The sequence below is a fragment of the Scyliorhinus canicula genome, chromosome 12, assembly GCF_902713615.1.
Source record: "Scyliorhinus canicula chromosome 12, sScyCan1.1, whole genome shotgun sequence".
NCBI classification, from domain to species: domain Eukaryota; kingdom Metazoa; phylum Chordata; class Chondrichthyes; order Carcharhiniformes; family Scyliorhinidae; genus Scyliorhinus; species Scyliorhinus canicula.
The window spans coordinates 57,425,716-57,446,319 of record NC_052157.1 but is presented as its reverse complement, the minus strand read 5'-3'; the positions used below and the strand labels follow the sequence as shown (position 1 = coordinate 57,446,319).

The 20,604-nt window shown below is 57.0% G+C and overlaps 1 protein-coding gene across 1 annotated transcript in view; it reads right to left on the bottom strand.

Moving 5' to 3' along the window:
- The window catches only part of psmc4 (proteasome 26S subunit, ATPase 4), a 30,072-nt gene extending 10,126 nt beyond the window's left edge, over positions 1-19,946 (bottom strand). Inside the window, exons 1-8 of the mRNA XM_038814357.1 lie at positions 19,800-19,946; positions 19,169-19,267; positions 13,177-13,363; positions 10,050-10,196; positions 9,303-9,412; positions 8,684-8,777; positions 7,011-7,178; positions 6,248-6,324 (exon numbers count right to left, since the gene is read on the bottom strand). Coding sequence (XP_038670285.1) covers positions 6,248-6,324; positions 7,011-7,178; positions 8,684-8,777; positions 9,303-9,412; positions 10,050-10,196; positions 13,177-13,363; positions 19,169-19,267; positions 19,800-19,835 — 918 coding nt within the window. The 5' untranslated portion in view covers positions 19,836-19,946. The remainder of the gene's footprint in view (positions 1-6,247; positions 6,325-7,010; positions 7,179-8,683; positions 8,778-9,302; positions 9,413-10,049; positions 10,197-13,176; positions 13,364-19,168; positions 19,268-19,799) is intronic.
- Positions 19,947-20,604: the final 658 nt, after the last annotated feature.

Below are 20,604 nucleotides of genomic sequence, written 5' to 3'. Positions count from 1 at the left end.
TGGGTTACGGGTATAGGGTGGATACGTGGGTTTGAGTAGGGCGATCATGGCTCGGCACAACATTGAGGGCCGAAGGGCCTGTTCTGTGCTGTACTGTTCTATGTTCTATCACTGCAAATGCCTCCAGCCCCTAGAACCCTCCCTATCTCTAACCTTCTCCAGCCCCAGCAGCCCTCCCTCCTGTCTGTAATCTGCTCCAGCCCCTACAACCCTCGCCATTTTTGGAACCTCCTCCAGAGCAGACAACACTCCCCATCTCGGAAATCTCCTCCAGCCCCTACAACTCACTCTCACTGTAACGCCCTCCATCACCAACACCCCTCCCCATCTCTGTAACCTCCTCCAGCCCCAACAACACTCCCTATCTCTGTAACCTCCTCCAGCCCCAACAACCCTCCCTATCTCTGTAACCTCCTCCAGCCCCAACAACACTCCCTATCTCTGTAACCTCCTCCAGCCCCAACAACACTCCCCATCTCTGTAACCTCCTCCAGCCCCAACAACACTCCCCATCTCTGTAACCTCCTCTATCCCTTACAACACTCCCTATCTCTGTAACCTCCTCCAGCCCTCCCTATATCTACAACTTCCACCATCCCCCAACACCCCTCCTTATCTCTTGAACCTCCTCCAAGCCTTGCAACATTGCCCATCTCTGTAACCTCCTCCAGCCCCTATCAGTAATCTGCTTCAGCACCTATACCCCTTCCTTATCTTTGAAACCTGCACAGCCCCGACAACCCTCCCTATCTCTGTCACCTCCTCCATCCCCTTAAACCCAATCTCTATTGACTTTTCTGATAAATTTAGACTATCCAATTATTTTTTCCAATTTAGTGTAGCTAATCCAGCTAGCCTGCCCATCTTTGGGTTGTGGGAGGTGAGACATATGAAAACATGGGGTGAATAGCCAACTCCACAACGACCATGACCCGGGGCCAGGATCGAATCCGTGTCCGCAGGGCCGTGAGGCAGCAGTGCTAACCACTGCGCCACTGTACTGCTCAACCCTATCTCTTTAACCTCCTCCAGCCGCTACAACCCTCTCCCATCTAATTTCCTCAAACCCCGATGACCCTTCCTATCTCTGTAACCTCTCCCAGACCTACAACCCTCATCAACTCTAAGCTTACCCAGCCCCAACAACCCTCTCTATCGCTGTAGCCTCCTCCAGCCACTACAACGCTCCCTCATCTCTGTAACCTCATCCAGCCCCTAATCTGCAGGGATATCCAGAGAGCATCCTGGGAAGGTAAGTGACTTACCACGGGTATCTGAGCAATAAGTGAAGGTAAAAGTCTAATAAATTTTCTTAACTAATTTAATTGGTGATACAAATGTTGGTCAGTGGGGTTAAATGCTGCACTTGTGAGATGTGGGAGCTACGTGATGCTTCCAGCGTGTCGGATGACTGCATCTGCAGGAAGTGCACCCAATTACAGCTCCTTTCAGACTGCATGGTTAGGTTGGGGCAGCAGTTGATGCAGTTAGGAGCATGAAGGTGGCAGAAAGCATCATAGACAGGGTTATTAGTGATGTGGTGACACATAAGGGACAGGCAGATAGATGGGTGACCGCTAGAAGGGGCAGGCAGTCAGTGCACGAATCCCCTGTGATCGTCCACCTCTCTGACAAGTATACCGTTTTGGATACTGTTGGGGGGAGATGGCCTATCAGGGGGAAACAACAGCAGCAGCCAGAACAGTGGCACCATGGCTGGCTCTGTTGTAAAGAAGGGAGGGACAAAGAGCACAAGAGCAATAGACTCCAAGATGTTATGTTGTTTCCCTGGTGCCAGCATCCAGGATGTCTCTGAACAGGCAGAAAGCATTCTGAAGAGGGGGTGAACAGCCAGAGGTCGTGGTACACATAGATACTAACGGCATAGGTAGGAAGAGTGACGAGGTCCTGCAGTTTAGGGAGTTGGGTAGAAAGTTAAACAGCAGGACCTCTAAGTTTGTAATCTCAGGATTACTCCCTGTGCCATGTGCCAGTGAGGCTAGAAATAAGAGGATAGGACAGCTCAACACGTGGCAAAACAGCTGGTGGAGGAGGGAGGGTTTCAGATATCTGGACCATTGGGATCTCTTCCGGGGCAAGTGGGACCTGTACAAGAAGGATGGATTGAATCTAAACTGCAGGGGCAGTGTCACACGGGAGGATTTAAACTAGTTTGGCAGGGGGTAGGAATAAAAGCAACGGTGAATTAACTGAAGAGGAACTGGAGAAGGGGGTCAGTAAGACTCAGAGAAAGAGCAGGCAGGGTGTGGTTGCTGATCAAAGAGGATCTGGTGGACTGAAGTGCATTTGTTTCAATGCGAGAAGTGTAACAGGTAAGGCAGGTGAACTGAGAGCTTGGATTAGTACTTGGAACTATGATGTTGTTGCCATTACAGAGGCTTGGTTAAGGGGAGGACAGGATTGGCAGCTTAACGCTCTTGGATACAGATGTTTCAGGCTGGACAGAGGGGGATGTAAAAGGGGTGGGGCAGTTGCACTACTTGTTAAGGAGAATATCACAGCTGTACAGCAGAAGGACACCTCAGAGGGCTCATACAGTGAGGCAATATGGGTAGAGCTCAGGAATAGGAAGGGTGTAGTGACAATGTTGGGAGTTTATTATAGGCCTCCCAACAGCCGGCGGGAGATAGAGCAGATATGTAGGCAGATTTTTACAAGGTGTAAAAGTAACAGGATTGTTGTGGTGGGTGATTTTGACTTTCCCTATATTGACTGGGACTCTCAGTGCTGGGGGCGTGTATGGATCAGAGTTTATAAGCAGCATCCATGAAGGCTTCTTGAAACAGTATGTATATAGTCCAACTAGGGAAGGGGCCGTACTGGGCAGCATGGTATCAGAGTGGTTAGCACTGTTGCTTCATGACTCCTGGTCCCAGGTTCGATTCCCGGCTTGGGTCACTGTCTGTGCGGAGTCTGTATGTTCTCCCTGTGTGTGCGTAGGTTTCCTCCCGGTGCTCTGGTTTTTAGATAGTTGGGGTCATGTTGAAATCAAAAAGGTGGTGGTATTGGGGGGTCTTGAAAAACATTACGGTAGACAAGTCCCCAGAGCCTGATGGGATAGACCGCAGAATAGTGAGAGGGGCAAGGGAGGAAATTGATGAGGCCTTGAGAGTAATCTTTGTATCCTCATTGGCTACAGGGGAGGTCCCTCGGTTTGGAAAATAGCCAATGTTGTTCCTTTGTTTAAGAAGGATAGCAAGGATAATCCAGGTAATTAAGGTCAGTGAGCCTTACGTCAGTGGTAGGGAAATAATTGGAGTGGATTCTTCGAGACAGGATTTACTCCCAATAAATGGACGTATTAGCGAGAGGCAATATGATTTTGTGAGGGAGAGGTCGTGTCTCACTAACTTGATCAAGTTTTTTGAGGAAGTGATGAAGCTGATCGATGAGGGTAGGCATTGGATATTGTCTACATGGATTTCAGTAAGGTCTTTGACAAGGTAATTCATGGCAGACTGATACAAAAGGTGAAGTCGCACGGGATCAGAGATGAGCTGGCAAGATGGATAAAGAACTGGCTCGGTCACAGAAGACAACTGGTGCGTTTCTGAATGGAGGGCTGTGCCTAGTGGCGTTCTTGGGATCAGTGCTGGGACCTCTGCAGTTTGTAGTACAGACAAATGATTTGGTGGAAAAATGTAATTGGTTTGATTAGTAAGTTTGCAGATGACACAGATGATATAGATCAGTTGGAGACGGGCGGAGAGATGGCAGATGGGTTTAATCAGGACAAATGTGAGGTCTAATGCAGGTAGGGAATATACAGTAAATGGCAGAGCCCTCCAGAATATTTATAGGCGGAGGGATCTGGGTGTACAGGTGCACAGGTCACTGAAAGTGGCAATGCAGGTGGAGGAGGTAGTCAAGAAGGCATACGGCATACTTGCCTTCATTGGCCAGGGCATGGAGTTTAAAAATTGGCAAGTCATGTTGCAGCTTTATAGAACGTTAGTTAGGGCGCACTTGGAATACAGTGTGCAATTCTGGTCGCCAGACTACCAGAAGGATGTGGATGCTTTGGAGAGGGTACAGAAAACATTTATCAGTATGTTCCCTTGTATGGAAGGCATTAGATATGAGGAGAGGTTGGAGGAACTTGCTTTGTTCTCATTGGAATGACGGGAGTTTAAAGGGTGACCTTATAGATGTCTACAAGATCATGAGGGGCATGGCAGTCAGACGTATTTTCCCAGGGTGGAAGAGTCAAGTACTAGGGGGTATTGGTGTGAGGGGCTTTAAAAGAGATATACAAGACGAGCCTGGAACCTGTTGCTGGGGGGAGGTAGTGGACGCAGATACGATAGTGACGTTTAAGTGACATCTTGACAAATACATGAATAGGATGGGGATGGAGGGATATGGTCCCCGGTAGGGGGTTTTAGTTCAGACGTGCATCATGGCCAGTGCAGGCTTGGAGGGCCAAATGGTCTGTTGCTCTGCTGCAATTGTTTTTGTTCTTAACCCTCCTCATCTCGGTACCCTACTCCAGCACCTACAATCCTCCCTATGCCTGTAACCTCCTTCAGCCCCAACAACCCTATCTCTTTATTTTTCTTATGAGTATCCAATTAATTTTTTTCCAATTAAAGGGCAATTTAGTGTGGCCAATCTGGCTAGCTTGCACATCTTTGGGTTATGGACCTAGTGGTTAGCACAACCGCCTCACGGCGCTGAGGTCCCAGGTTCGATCCCGGCTCTGGGTCACTGTCTGTGTGGAGTTTGCACATTCTCCCCGTGTCTGCATGGGTTTCGCCCCCACAACCCAAAAATGTGCAGAGTAGGTGGATTGGCCATGCTAAATTGCCCCTTAATTGGAAAAAAAATAATTGGGTAATCTAAATTTATAAAAAAAAAAAAAAATCTTTTGGGTTATGGCGGGGAGACCAATGCAAACATGGAGAGAATGTGCAAACTCCAAATGGACAGTGACCTGGGGCCAGGATCAAACCCGGGTCTTCCATGCCATGAGGCAGCAGTGCTAACCACTGCCCCAGTATTCTGCCCAACCCCTTTTCTTGAACTTCCTCCAGCCCCAATAGCTCTCTCCCTTTAACCTCCAGCCCCTACAACACTGCCCATCTCTGTAACCTCCCCCAGACCTACAACCCTCCCCAACTCTAAGCTTACCCGGTCCCAACAACCCTCCCGATCTTTGTAACCCTGTCCTGCCCCTACAAACCTCCAGATCTCTTTAACCTCTCCAGCCGTTACAACCCTCCCTATCTCTTTAACCTCCACCAGCCCCCACAACCCTCCGTATCTCTTTAACCTCCACCAGCCCCAAGAACCTTCCCTATCTCACTAACCTTCTATAGTCCCTAGAACCCTCCCTATCTCTCTAACTTCCTCCAGCCCTGACAACCCTCCCTCCAATCTGTCATCTGCTCGAGCCCTACAACCCTTCCTAACCCTATAACTTCCTGCAGCACGGTAGCATTGTGGATAGCACCATGGCTTCACAGCTCCAGGGACCCAGGTTCGATTCCGCCTTGGGTCACTGTCTGTGCGGAGTCTGCACATCCTCCCAGTGTGTGTGTGGGTTTTCTCCGGGTGCTCCGGTTTCCTCCCACAGTCCAAAGATGTCTAGGTTAGGTGGATTGGCCATGGTAAATTGCCCTTAGTGTCCAAAATTGCCCTTAGTGTTGGGTGGGATTACTGGGTTATTGGGATAGGGTGGGGGCGTTGACCTTGGGTAGGGTGCTCTTTCCAAGAGCCGGTGCAGACTCGATGGGCCGAATGGCCTCCTTCTGCACTGTAAATTCTATGATATAACTCTCCCAAACTTTGCAACCTCCTCCAGACTCTACAACCCTCCCTATCTCTGGTACCACCTCCAGCCTCTACAACCTTCCCTCTCCCTGTAATCTCCCCCAGCTATACAAACCTCCCTGTCACCTACCCCAGCCTCGACAAAATTGCCCATCTCTGCAACCTCCTCCATCCTCCACACCCCACTATCTCTGTAACCTCCTCCAGCCCCAACATTCCCCATCTCTGCAATTTCCTCCAGTCCCTAGAACCCTCGCTATCACTGTAATCTCCTCCAGCCACTACAACCCTCCCTATCTCTTGAACTTCTTCTGGACCCTCCCTATTTCTGTGACATTCTCCAGATTGTGCAGGAGCTGCCCCGCATCACACCTGACCCGTAAAACTGTGTCACATCGTACGGTAGAAACTTCGCCCTGTGAATCTTCACCCCACATCCTGTTTGCTGCTGTACCTTGACATTGACGTTCTGATCGAAGCCATCCATCTGGTTAAGGAGTTCCAGCAGGATTCTCTGCACCTCTCTGTCCGCTGAAACACACAACAGCTCATAGCAAGACCCACCAGGACAAGAAAAAACAAATAAAAAGCTTCTCATTTCAGATTCATCACAACCTCCATTCACACTGCACCTTCAACAGTCCGGGCTGCTTAACCCGAAACACATTACCTGGGGCTAGAGGAGGGTCCAGGGAGGGGATGGGAACTGGGGGAGGGAGGGGGGAGAGGCAGGGTCCGGAGGGAGGAAGACAGGGAGTAGAGTGGGTGGGAGCAGGAGCCGGGATCAAGAGATTCGGGGTGGGTGTGAAGGGAAGGGTGAGACAGAGACGTGGTGCGGGCTGGATGGGGTGCGGGGCCAGATGGGGAGGGAGAGACGCGGAGAGCTTTAGGATTTCCAGAGCTCGGGGGGCACCAATGTTGGAGCGATTGGAATCAGGGGATGCTCCAGAGGTTGGACTTGGAGGAGCCCCGCGATCTCGGAGGGTTGTAGGGGCTTACGCAGGTTCCAGAGATAGGGAGGGTCGAGGGGACTGGAGGAGGTTAGAGAGATAGGGAGGATTCTAAGGGCTGGAGGAGGTTACAGGGATAGGGAGAGGGATGTGGGATTAGAGTCTAAATTTTCTCTGATATCTATGGGCTAAGGCGGGTTTCCGACGCTGTGCAACCGCACGTCAGTAGGCTATCAAGGTGGAGACGAAAATGTGCTGTCTTCCTACCCCCTGTCTGGGCATCAAAACGCTTAGTTGCAATGGCGTCAATCTCGTCAATGAAGATGATCGCTGGAGCATTCTCCTTCGCCAGTCTGAAGACATCCCGAACCATTCGAGGTCCCTCCCCAAGGTACTTCTGTACAAACTCCGAGCCGACCACACGGATAAAAGCCGCTGTGTAAGCGAGAGAAAAGCAACAGGAAATAGATCACACCGTGTCATTGGAGCCTCATCGAGCCTTTTGCTCAGGAACAGGAGGAGGCCACACAGACCCTCGTGTCTGTTCATTTGCTTTAGCAGACCACGTCAGATCTGTATCTTCACCCCATTTGGCCGCTTTGGCCCCCTAACCCTTAATCCCCATACCCGACAAAAATCACCCTTCCCAGGCTCAACAGCTTATTTTGGGGAGAGAACATTTCAGATAGCCACTGTCCTGTTGTGGAGGAAGTGTTTCCTGAAATACCCCCTGAACATTCTGGTTCCTATTTGAGGGCTGTCCCCGCCCCTTTCCTGTTCCAGAATCCCCGCTCCCACCAGAGGAAAGTTCCTCTTGAATCCTTTAATCATCTCCTACCCCTCAATCAGATCCCCCTCTTCTCTCCCAGACCGGGGGGAACACAAGCCCCATCTGTGTGATCTGCCCTCGGAATTTAACCCTTCCAGCCCTGGGAACATTCTGATGAATCGGAGCTGCCCAACCCCCACCCCTCAAGATAAATATCTTCCCCACAGCTACAAGACTCAACGACACCCCTTCGGACTGATCTGTTCCCTGTAAGAACACTATTCACGGTGCGTTATGCTGCTCTTGCTCATGTATTTGCTTTGTTTGGCCTCTTGTTCCGCACTGTAACCAATCACTATTTGTCAATGTACCATTTGTCAATGTCCTCTGTTGATTATTCTTTTTGTCTACTATGTACGTACTGTGTACGTCCCCTTGGCAGCAGAAAAATACTTTACACTATACTTCGGTACATGTGACAATAAATCAAAATCAATCAATATTGTCTTTGTGACGATTAGAAGACTTTAGGAATATTGGGTTTGGAGTATTCGACAATGTAAGGGTTAAAAGACTGGGATTAGAGTGTGTTTGACTGCAGTGGACATCGTTTTTTCAAAAATAATTGTATTTTGCAGGGCCTGGATGCTTTTAGCAGACAGAAGGTGAAAGTGACAAAGGAATGTGTTTTTCAGGCTGAGCTAATGAACTGTGGTTTGACTGGGAAAGTCCCTGGGGAGTTTATGTGCTTTGCAACATGCAGAGATAATTTGTTTGTGGAGATGAGATCATTGCTGGGTGGAGCCAGTTTAGCCACCGAAGTTGACCATTCCCTAAATACAAAATGGAGGAACGTAAAGCTTGCAGGTTAAAATGGACAATGTTTCAGCACAAGCAGGTTGCACCAATCCAATGTGTATTCTGTCTGCTAAGAGAGCAGACAGCACCGAAACGAACATTCCGCATACTAATGAGGCAATCTCCGGGATAGGCGACATAGTAACGGAACGATCCCAGGGACAATGGACACAAATAGAGAAGTGACAAATAGCGGGGGGTGGGTGGTAGTGGTTCTCTGGGACTTTCCCCGCATCAGCCAAGGGACCCCTGGAAGCGCATCAGGGAGATGTGGTGCCCAGTCGGGTTAGCAGTGGGAGAGTCACCAAATTACCTGTCGTATGGTGAGCGACGGCTTTGGCCAGCATAGTCTTCCCACATCCAGGTGGTCCGTACATCAGCACCCCTCGCGGAGGATCGATGCCAATCTGAAAACCACAAAAACACAGCTCAGCTCATCCAGTTTGAGCCCGACCCCGCTTGGGGAAGAGGTACCCTCAACAATAAAAGAATCGAAACAGCCATTTACCAGGGCTTCCCAGGAGACAGGACAGGGGGAGGAGTGCAATTTCACCTCAGCTACCAGGCCCCCAAAACAAACGGAGGAGGGGGTGGCAGGCACCGGGCGCACCAAGGCGGGGAGCGGGCGCACGGGACTCAATTTTTGTAGTGGGTCACGGTTGTGATTTTGGAAACTCAGTAGAGTGTACACACAGCAAGATCCCAGTGACTTTTTGGCAGAACGGGTCACGGGACAAAAACTGGCCCTGGAGAGCGGGTTGAATGCCAACCCTGCCCCTCCTCCCCGCTGCTATAGGGACAAGGAAAGTTAACTGCTCATGTTAAGCAGTGGCGACCTGGATATGGAGTGACAATGGATCACCGGGGATCACGGAGCGGCGTGATTACTGGAGACGGTCCCCGAATTATAGTGCTTGCCTCTTAACACATACCTGCTTGTAGAGTTCGAAGTGAGTGAGGGGCAGCTCCACCGCCTCCCTCACCTCCTGCTTCTGAATGTCCATCCCTCCGATGTCAGAGTACAGAACGTCGGGTTTCTGATCTGTGAGTTAGAGGCAATCACTGAATCTCCTGTGGTGACTCTTCAACCGATCTATCCCACTGGTTCCCCCTGCTCTTCCCCCATCATAACCGTACAAATTTTGTTGTATTTCTCCAATTCCCCCTTTTGAATGTTCCTGTTGAATCTGCTTCCTCCGCCCTTCAGGCAGCACCTTCCAGATCACAACAACTCGCTGTGTGTGAAATAAAAACTCATGTCCCACATATTCCCCACTTCCTGTGAGAGCGAGTCCCGCATTCTCCCCACTCCCCGCATGGGGAACAAGTCCCACATTCTCCCCACTCCCCGCGAGGGGAGCAAGTCCCACATTCGCTTCACCTCCCGCCGGGGTGGGGGGTGAGTCCTCACTCTCCCCAAAACATTTCTCCTGAATTTCCCATTGGATTTATTAGTGACCGTCACATATCGATGCCCACAAGCTTTGGTCTCCCCACACTCCCTGAAACAAGTGGAAACATACTTATCAACGTCTACCCTATTGAAATCCTTCTCGAATTTAATGCCCTCGATCAGGTCACCCCGTCGGTTTTTGTTTCTTTAAAGGATTTGCCCCCTCCCGCCAGCATGCTTGGTCCATCTCTCAGACGCTCGATCCGGTAGCTCCCCGAGCCCATACCTGATGTCAGCATCATGATACTGCTGTCAGCCTCCGGGGGAAGGACATCAACCAGGGCGTTGCTGTGTTTGTGGAGCGCAACCGAAGCATTGGGTTTCAGCAGCTCTCGATCGATGGTGCTCAGAATTCTCACATAGTAATTGGAACCTGTGAAAAGAGCGTGGGGGGGGGGAGAGCGTGGGGGGGGGGGGAGCGAGGGAGCGAGGAAGGAGGGTTAAACGTTGCCTCAAAAACACCTGTGAGTCAGAATAATTGAGTGTTTCCCCCATTCAACCCGATCTCCGATCAACACGGTGTCCTTGAACTCTCTCTCCGTATTGCTCTATATCTTGAATCACCCAAATCTATCGCGAGCATACTCACTGACTGGGCTCTCTGAGATTCGGGCAATGTTTCTGCAACCAGCACCTCCCTCTCTACCGCAAGCCCGGGGGAATATCCTTCCCCCCCACACTGCTAGCAGGGGGCAATCTGCTGTCCTTCCCCAGCACCTCCCTCTCTACCGCAAGCCCGGGGGAAATATCCTTCCCCCCCACACTGCTAGCAGGGGGCAATCTGCTGTCCTTCCCCCAGCACCTCCCTCTCTACCGCAAGCCCGGGGGAAATATCCTTCCCCCCCACACTGCTAGCAGGGGGCAATCTGCTGTCCTTCCCCAGCACCTCCCTCTCTACCCCAAGCCCGGGGGAACATCCTTCTCCCCACACTGCTAGCAGCGGGCAATCTGCTGTCCTTACCCAGCACCTCCCTCTCTACCGCAAGCCCGGGGAAATATCCTTCCCCCCCACATTGCTAGCAGGGGACAATCTGCTGTCCTTTCCCCAGCACCTCCCTCTCTACCGCAAGCCCGGGGGAATATCCTTCTCCCCACACTGCTAGCAGGGGTCAATCTGCTGTCCTTACCCCAGCACCTCCCTCTCTACCGCAAGCCCGGGGGAATATCCTTCTCCCCACACTGCTAGCAGGGGGCAATCTGCTGTCCTTCCCCAGCACCTCCCTCTCTACCGCAAGCCCAGGGGAATATCCTTCTCCCCACACTGCTAGCAGGGGGCAATCTGCTGTCCTTCCCCCAGCACCTCCCTCTCTACCGCAAGCCCGGGGGAATATCCTTCTCCCCACACTGCTAGCAGGGGGCAATCTGCTGTCCTTCCCCCAGCACCTCCCTCTCTACCGCAAGCCTGGGGGAATATCCTTCTCCCCACACTGCTAGCAGGGGGCAATCTGCTGTCCTTACCCCAGCACCTCCCTCTCTACCGCAAGCCCGGGGGAATATCCTTCTCCCCACACTGCTAGCAGGGGTCAATCTGCTGTCCTTCCCCAGCACCTCCCTCTCTACCGCAAGCCCGGGGGAATATCATTCCCCCCACACTGCTAGCAGGGGGCAATCTGCTGTCCTTACCCCAGTCTGATCTACACGCAACTCCAGACCCACAACAATGTGAGGTCTACTCCTTCAAGGGGCAATTAGAGATGAGCAATAGATTTTGGCCCAGCCAGCGACACCTACATCCCTCGAACAAATAATCATAGAATTTACAGGACAGAAGGAGGCCATTCGGCCCATCGAGTCTTCACCAGCCCTTGGAAAGTGCACCCCACACCTCCACCCCATCCCCATAACCCAGTACCCCACCTGACCCTTTTTTTGAACACTAAGGGCAATTTAGCGTGGCCAATCCACGTAACCTGCACATCTTTGGACTGTGGGAGGAAACCGGAGCACCCAGAGGAAACCCGTGCAGACACGGGGAGATCGTGCAGACTCCGCACGGACAGTGACCCAGGGACCCTGGAGTTGTGAAGCAACTGTGCTAACCACTTAGCTACTGTGCTGCTGGTAAAGTAAGTGGGTAGACTAATTGCTGGGTGGGAACGTGCAAGGAAAATGTCCCCTTTGACAGAACACAGTGAAAAGCAGTAAATTATTTAAACAGACAGCGAGGCTGCAGATTGCAGAGATACACAGAGGGATCTGGATGTCCTCATAAATAAGCATCATATGAAACTCAACAAAAAAATAAATCCGCATTTGGGAAGAATTGTTGGCAGCACAGTGACACAGGGGTGAGCACTGCTGCCTCTCGGGACCCAGGTTCAATTCCGGCCTTAGGTGACTGTCTGTGTGAAGTTTGCAGTTTCACTCCGTCTCCGCGTGCTTTGGATTCCTCCAACAGTCCAAAGGTGTACACTTTAGGTGGATTGGCCATACTAAAATTACCCCTTAGTGTTCAAAGATGTACAGGTTAGATGGGGTTACAGCTATAGGCTGGGGGAGCAGGCCTCGGTAGGGTTCTCCTTCGGAGGGTCAGTGCAGACTCAATGGGGCGAATGGCATCCTTCTGTACCGTAGTGGTTTAAAAAAATAAATACATTTAGAGTACCCAATTATATTTTTCCAAATTAAGGGGGAATTTAGCTTGGCTAATCCACCTAAGCTGTACATCTTTGGGTTTTGGGGCAAGACCCATGCAGACACGGGAGAACGTGCAAACTCCAGACAGACAGTGACCAGAGCCGGGATCGAACCTGGGCCCTCAGTGCCGGAGGCAACAGTGCTACCCACTGTGTCGCCATGGTGCCCATACCGTCGTGATTCCATGGAACATTGGCCTTTATTGCAAAGCAGGAACGGAGCATAAAAGCTGGTAAGTCTTGCTTCAATTTAAGCACAGAAGAACAAGAAGTGATCTTATTAAGGCAGATCAGATTCCAAGTAAGGGCTTTGACAGGATGGTTACTGAGAGGATCATTCTCCCCTCGTGGTTGTGTGTGTGTGTGCGCGCGTGTAGGGGGGGGGGGGGGGGGGGGGGTTTGGAGGAATCAAAACAAGGAATTTCTGCCCCCAGAGGGAGATTGGTCTGTGGAACACCTGTAACCTGTTTAATATAAAGTTTCAACCAGACAATCTTGTGATCAATGACTTCGCAAACGTGACCTGCTACGTATAACTATTACTTGATTTCTCAGTTGGATAGAGTCAGCTCCGGAGACCTTGCTTTGAGGTTGTGCTCTCCTAATCCATGGGCTAATAAACAGTCGTTCAGCGCCCAAGTCACCTCAGGTTATTTTATATCACAGAAAAAACATTCAAGCACTACAGGGCAGCGAACAGCGCACAATGGGTCTCACCGGTCGTCGAGCCAACGATGGCTGTGTTCTGATCGACAGCCTCAAGGAACTGCCCGATGACCAGAGGGATACTCTGTATGCGCTTCACCTCCTCCTGGGCATGGAGAAACTCCTTCTTCAAATTCTTCTGTTCATCCTTGATGTACTCCTCCTGGACCTCAAGGAACTCCAGCTCCTGCTGCAGCTTCTGTGGGAGATGGAAGTGGGGGAAAGAGAAAGAAAGAGACACGAGGACTGAGAACAATTATAACTATAACTGCACTACAGGCACTGGGTCATCACGGTTCCTTCGGCAGCACCTTTCAAACCCACAATCACTCCCATCTAGAAGGAGAAGGTAGCAGATACCTGGAAACCCCAACAACTGGAGGCTCCTCTCCAAGTCACTCACCATCCTGACTTGGAAATATATCACCATTCCTTCTCTGTCGCTGGGGCACCATCCAGGAACTCATTCCCAAACAGCACGGTAGATGTACCCAGGCAGGGCTGCACTGTCGGAGGGTCGGTACCCAGGCAGGGCTGCACTGTCGGAGGGTCGGTACCCAGGCAGGGCTGCACTGTCGGAGGGTCGGTACCCAGGCAGGGCTGCACTGTCGGAGGGTCGGTACCCAGGCAGGGCCGCGGTGTCGGAGGGTCGGTAGCCAGGCAGGGCCGCGGTGTCGGAGGGTCGGCACCCAGGCAGGGCCGCTGTGTCGGAGGGTCGGCACCCAGGCAGGGCCGCGCTGTCGGAGGGTCGGCACCCAGGCAGGGCCGCGCTGTCGGACGGGCGGCACCCAGGCAGGGCCGCGCTGTCGGAGGGTCGGCACCCAGGCAGGGCCGCGCTGTCGGAGGGTCGGCACCCAGGCAGGGCCGCGCTGTCGGAGGGTCGGCACCCAGGCAGGGCCGCGCTGTCGGAGGGTCGGCACCCAGGCAGGGCCGCGCTGTCGGAGGGTCGGCACCCAGGCAGGGCCGCGCTGTCGGAGGGTCGGCACCCAGGCAGGGCCGCGCTGTCGGAGGGTCGGCACCCAGGCAGGGCCGCGCTGTCGGAGGGTCGGCACCCAGGCAGGGCCGCGCTGTCGGAGGGTCGGCACCCAGGCAGGGCCGCGCTGTCGGAGGGTCGGCACCCAGGCAGGGCCGCGCTGTCGGAGGGTCGGCACCCAGGCAGGGCCGCGCTGTCGGAGGGTCGGCACCCAGGCAGGGCCGCGCTGTCGGAGGGTCGGCACCCAGGCAGGGCCGCGCTGTCGGAGGGTCGGCACCCAGGCAGGGCCGCGCTGTCGGAGGGTCGGCACCCAGGCAGGGCCGCGCTGTCGGAGGGTCGGCACCCAGGCAGGGCCGCGCTGTCGGAGGGTCGGCACCCAGGCAGGGCCGCGCTGTCGGAGGGTCGGCACCCAGGCAGGGCCGCGCTGTCGGAGGGTCGGCACCCAGGCAGGGCCGCGCTGTCGGAGGGTCGGCACCCAGGCAGGGCCGCACTGTCGGAGGGTCGGCACCCAGGCAGGGCCGCACTGTCGGAGGGTCGGCACCCAGGCAGGGCCGCACTGTCGGAGGGTCGGCACCCAGGCAGGGCCGCACTGTCGGAGGGTCGGCACCCAGGCAGGGCCGCACTGTCGGAGGGTCGGCACCCAGGCAGGGCCGCACTGTCGGAGGGTCGGCACCCAGGCAGGGCCGCACTGTCGGAGGGTCGGCACCCAGGCAGGGCCGCACTGTCGGAGGGTCGGCACCCAGGCAGGGCCGCACTGTCGGAGGGTCGGCACCCAGGCAGGGCCGCACTGTCGGAGGGTCGGCACCCAGGCAGGGCCGCACTGTCGGAGGGTCGGCACCCAGGCAGGGCCGCACTGTCGGAGGGTCGGCACCCAGGCAGGGCCGCACTGTCGGAGGGTCGGCACCCAGGCAGGGCCGCACTGTCGGAGGGTCGGCACCCAGGCAGGGCCGCACTGTCGGAGGGTCGGCACCCAGGCAGGGCCGCACTGTCGGAGGGTCGGCACCCAGGCAGGGCCGCACTGTCGGAGGGTCGGCACCCAGGCAGGGCCGCACTGTCGGAGGGTCGGCACCCAGGCAGGGCCGCACTGTCGGAGGGTCGGCACCCAGGCAGGGCCGCACTGTCGGAGGGTCGGCACCCAGGCAGGGCCGCACTGTCGGAGGGTCGGCACCCAGGCAGGGCCGCACTGTCGGAGGGTCGGCACCCAGGCAGGGCCGCACTGTCGGAGGGTCGGCACCCAGGCAGGGCCGCACTGTCGGAGGGTCGGCACCCAGGCAGGGCCGCACTGTCGGAGGGTCGGCACCCAGGCAGGGCCGCACTGTCGGAGGGTCGGCACCCAGGCAGGGCCGCACTGTCGGAGGGTCGGCACCCAGGCAGGGCCGCACTGTCGGAGGGTCGGCACCCAGGCAGGGCCGCACTGTCGGAGGGTCGGCACCCAGGCAGGGCCGCACTGTCGGAGGGTCGGCACCCAGGCAGGGCCGCACTGTCGGAGGGTCGGCACCCAGGCAGGGCCGCACTGTCGGAGGGTCGGCACCCAGGCAGGGCCGCACTGTCGGAGGGTCGGCACCCAGGCAGGGCCGCACTGTCGGAGGGTCGGCACCCAGGCAGGGCCGCACTGTCGGAGGGTCGGCACCCAGGCAGGGCCGCACTGTCGGAGGGTCGGCACCCAGGCAGGGCCGCACTGTCGGAGGGTCGGCACCCAGGCAGGGCCGCACTGTCGGAGGGTCGGCACCCAGGCAGGGCCGCACTGTCGGAGGGTCGGCACCCAGGCAGGGCCGCACTGTCGGAGGGTCGGCACCCAGGCAGGGCCGCACTGTCGGAGGGTCGGCACCCAGGCAGGGCCGCACTGTCGGAGGGTCGGCACCCAGGCAGGGCCGCACTGTCGGAGGGTCGGCACCCAGGCAGGGCCGCACTGTCGGAGGGTCGGTACCCAGGCAGGGCCGCACTGTCGGAGGGTCAGTACCCAGGCAGGGCCGCACTGTCGGAGGGTCAGTACCCAGGCAGGGCCGCACTGTCGGAGGGTCAGTACCCAGGCAGGGCCGCACTGTCGGAGGGTCAGTACCCAGGCAGGGCCGCACTGTCGGAGGGTCGGTACCCAGGCAGGGCCGCACTGTCGGAGGGTCGGCACCCAGGCAGGGCCGCACTGTCGGAGGGTCGGCACCCAGGCAGGGCCGCACTGTCGGAGGGTCGGCACCCAGGCAGGGCCGCACTGTCGGAGGGTCGGCACCCAGGCAGGGCCGCACTGTCGGAGGGTCGGCACCCAGGCAGGGCCGCACTGTCGGAGGGTCGGCACCCAGGCAGGGCCGCACTGTCGGAGGGTCGGCACCCAGGCAGGGCCGCACTGTCGGAGGGTCGGCACCCAGGCAGGGCCGCGCTGTCGGAGGGTCGGCACCCAGGCAGGGCCGCGCTGTCGGAGGGTCGGCACCAGGCAGGGCCGCGCTGTCGGAGGGTCGGTACCCAGGCAGGGCCGTGCTGTCGGAGGGTCGGTACCCAGGCAGGGCCGCGCTGTCGGAGGGTCAGTACCCAGGCAGGGCCGCGCTGTCGGAGGGTCAGTACCCAGGCAGGGCCGCGCTGTCGGAGGGTCAGTACCCAGGCAGGGCCGCGCTGTCGGAGGGTCAGTACCCAGGCAGGGCCGCGCTGTCGGAGGGTCGGTACCCAGGCAGGGCCGCGCTGTCGGAGGGTCGGTACCCAGGCAGGGCCGCGCTGTCGGAGGGTCGGTACCCAGGCAGGGCCGCGCTGTCGGAGGGTCGGTACCCAGGCAGGGCCGCGCTGTCGGAGGGTCGGTACCCAGGCAGGGCCGCGGTGTCGGAGGGTCGGTACCGAGGCAGGGCCGCGGTGTCGGAGGGTCGGTACCCAGGCAGGGCCGCGGTGTCGGAGGGTCGGTACCCAGGCAGGGCCGCGCTGTCGGAGGGTCGGTACCCAGGCAGGGCCGCGCTGTCGGAGGGTCGGTACCCAGGCAGGGCCGCGCTGTCGGAGGGTCGGTACCCAGGCAGGGCCGCGCTGTCGGAGGGTCGGTACCCAGGCAGGGCCGCGCTGTCGGAGGGTCGGTACCCAGGCAGGGCCGCGCTGTCGGAGGGTCGGTACCCAGGCAGGGCCGCGCTGTCGGAGGGTCGGTACCCAGGCAGGGCCGCGCTGTCGGAGGGTCGGTACCCAGGCAGGGCCGCGCTGTCGGAGGGTCGGTACCCAGGCAGGGCCGCGCTGTCGGAGGGTCGGTACCCAGGCAGGGCCGCGCTGTCGGAGGGTCGGTACCCAGGCAGGGCCGCGCTGTCGGAGGGTCGGTACCCAGGCAGGGCCGCGCTGTCGGAGGGTCGGTACCCAGGCAGGGCCGCGCTGTCGGAGGGTCGGCACCCAGGCAGGGCCGCGCTGTCGGAGGGTCGGCACCCAGGCAGGGCAGCGCTGTCGGAGGGTCGGCACCCAGGCAGGGCCGCGCTGTCGGAGGGTCGGCACCCAGGCAGGGCCGCGCTGTCGGAGGGTCGGCACCCAGGCAGGGCCGCGCTGTCGGAGGGTCGGCACCCAGGCAGGGCCGCACTGTCGGAGGGTCGGCACCCAGGCAGGGCCGCACTGTCGGAGGGTCGGCACCCAGGCAGGGCCGCACTGTCGGAGGGTCGGCACCCAGGCAGGGCCGCACTGTCGGAGGGTCGGCACCCAGGCAGGGCCGCACTGTCGGAGGGTCGGCACCCAGGCAGGGCCGCACTGTCGGAGGGTCGGTACCCAGGCAGGGCCGCACTGTCGGAGGGTCGGTACCCAGGCAGGGCCGCACTGTCGGAGGGTCGGTACCCAGGCAGGGCTGCACTGTCGGAGGGTCGGTACCCAGGCAGGGCTGCACTGTCGGAGGGTCGGTACCCAGGCAGGGCTGCACTGTCGGAGGGTCGGTACCCAGGCAGGGCTGCACTGTCGGAGGGTCGGTACCCAGGCAGGGCTGCACTGTCGGAGGGTCGGTACCCAGGCCGGGCTGCACTGTCGGAGGGTCGGTACCCAGGCCGGGCTGCACTGTCGGAGGGTCGGTACCCAGGCCGGGCTGCACTGTCGGAGGGTCGGTACCCAGGCCGGGCTGCACTGTCGGAGGGTCGGTACCCAGGCAGGGCTGCACTGTCGGAGGGTCGGTACCCAGGCAGGGCTGCACTGTCGGAGGGTCGGTACCCAGGCAGGGCTGCACTGTCGGAGGGTCGGTACCCAGGCAGGGCTGCACTGTCGGAGGGTCGGTACCCAGGCAGGGCTGCACTGTCGGAGGGTCTGTACCCAGGCAGGGCTGCACTGTCGGAGGGTCGGTACCCAGGCAGGGCTGCACTGTCGGAGGGTCAGTACCGAGGCAGGGCTGCACTGTCGGAGGGTCAGTACCGAGGCAGGGCTGCACTGTCGGAGGGTCAGTACCGAGGCAGGGCTGCACTGTCGGAGGGTCAGTACCGAGGCAGGGCTGCACTGTCGGAGGGTCAGTACCGAGGCAGGGCTGCACTGTCGGAGGGTCAGTACCGAGGCAGGGCTGCACTGTCGGAGGGTCAGTACCGAGGCAGGGCTGCACTGTCGGAGGGTCAGTACCGAGGCAGGGCTGCACTGTCGGAGGGTCAGTACCGAGGCAGGGCTGCACTGTCGGAGGGTCAGTACCGAGGCAGGGCTGCACTGTCGGAGGGTCAGTACCGAGGCAGGGCTGCACTGTCGGAGGGTCAGTACCGAGGCAGGGCTGCACTGTCGGAGGGTCAGTACCGAGGCAGGGCTGCACTGTCGGAGGGTCAGTACCGAGGCAGGGCTGCACTGTCGGAGGGTCAGTACCGAGGCAGGGCTGCACTGTCGGAGGGTCAGTACCGAGGCAGGGCTGCACTGTCGGAGGGTCAGTACCGAGGCAGGGATGCACTGTCGGAGGGTCAGTACCGAGGCAGGGCTGCACTGTCGGAGCTCTAACACCACTAGAAACAGATGATGTGGGTCATCACCAGATGGCTGTTTGTGGATTCTTGCCCTGTGTAAATTGGCGGCAGAATTTCTGACATCAGCCGAACAGCAAGTTCAGGACAGACTCGGACAGGTGTCCTCACTCACCTTGTAACGACTGTAGAGATCCTCTAAATCCTCAGGCTCAGGGGCGAGAAAGGAGAGGCCAGTGTGGGGCCTGGACGAGACGAGGGAAGGGATATCCTCCTGGAAAGACAGAGTGACAGCAACAATTTTAAAATTCACACAACACACAGGACGACAGAGAAACCCCAGCACAGGATGCCAGAGAATAGATTCCATCACAACAAACATCTCCATTATCCTTAACCTCCTCCAGCCTTAAAATCCTCCCATTTCTGTAACACCACCCTCCCCCAACCTTCCCTCTCTCTGTAACCTTCTCCAGCCCCTTACAACCCTCCATATCTCCACCAGCCCCCACAATCTTCCCCATCCAGCCGCCCCCCCTTCTGTATCCTCGTCCACTATGATTCAAAAACCTTCCCTATCTCTGTAACCCCCTCCAGCTCCGACAAACCTCTGTATCTCAGGAACCTCCTCCAGCACCGACAACCCTCCCTATCTCTCTGTGACTTGCAGTTTTTCTCGGTGTTGTATTTCTCCCCCTCCAGTCTAAATTCTCTTTGTGTATATACAAATGGGTGGGTGACCCGCTTTACCCCTTCTCGTTCATCCATCCATTCATCCTCTTCCCCTCTGTCTGTTTCTCTCCTACCTGTACTTTCTCCAGCATCACTCCCAGCTCCTCCATTGCTGCTACTGCTGGCCTCCCTGATCCAACAAAACGTCACTTCCTGGCCGGCCAGGAAACCCGGCCCCTCACTGGCCATGCTGGGACGTTTTCATGTGCGGGGTCTCCTGTCAATCAGCCCCAGGCCCCGCCTACACTTTCCTCACTTCCTCTCGCCAGAGGAAGCCGGTCGCACACCCTTCCGGGATCTGTAGTTCCCTCATCCGTCTGCCACCACATTCACATTGAACATGAACCGTTCTCGAAATAAAAGCCTGATTTCGGCTTCTCATCCACACCAGATCAGCTTCTTTTTTCGTTCCACCAAATGCTCTTTTAATTTTGACTGAAAACGTGCCCCCTCATCGGCACTTCCGTTACATACCAGAAGCCGGCTGCGCTGCACGCCGGGATATGTAGTCCATTTGTCAATCAATAACAACCACGCCCTCTCAGGCATCACTTCCGGACGGCGCAGGAACGCGCTCCTTATGGACGTGGGAGTTGTAGTTCTTTTGGACTGGGAACAGGTCACAGCGCGAGAATCTAGAGTTAGTGCCCTGGAATCCATGGTTCATGTTACCGATTCCAGAATTAATGACCCAGGATCCAGAGTTGGTGTCCAGGGATTATATAAATGATTTAGATATGAATGTAGGAGGGTTGGTCAGTTACCTTGTGGGGTGAAAATTGGTGGGGTGGTAAATAGTGAGGAGCATAGCCTTAGATTAGAGAAGGCTATAAAAGGGCTGATCAGTTGGGCTGATCAGTGGCAAATGGAATTCAATCC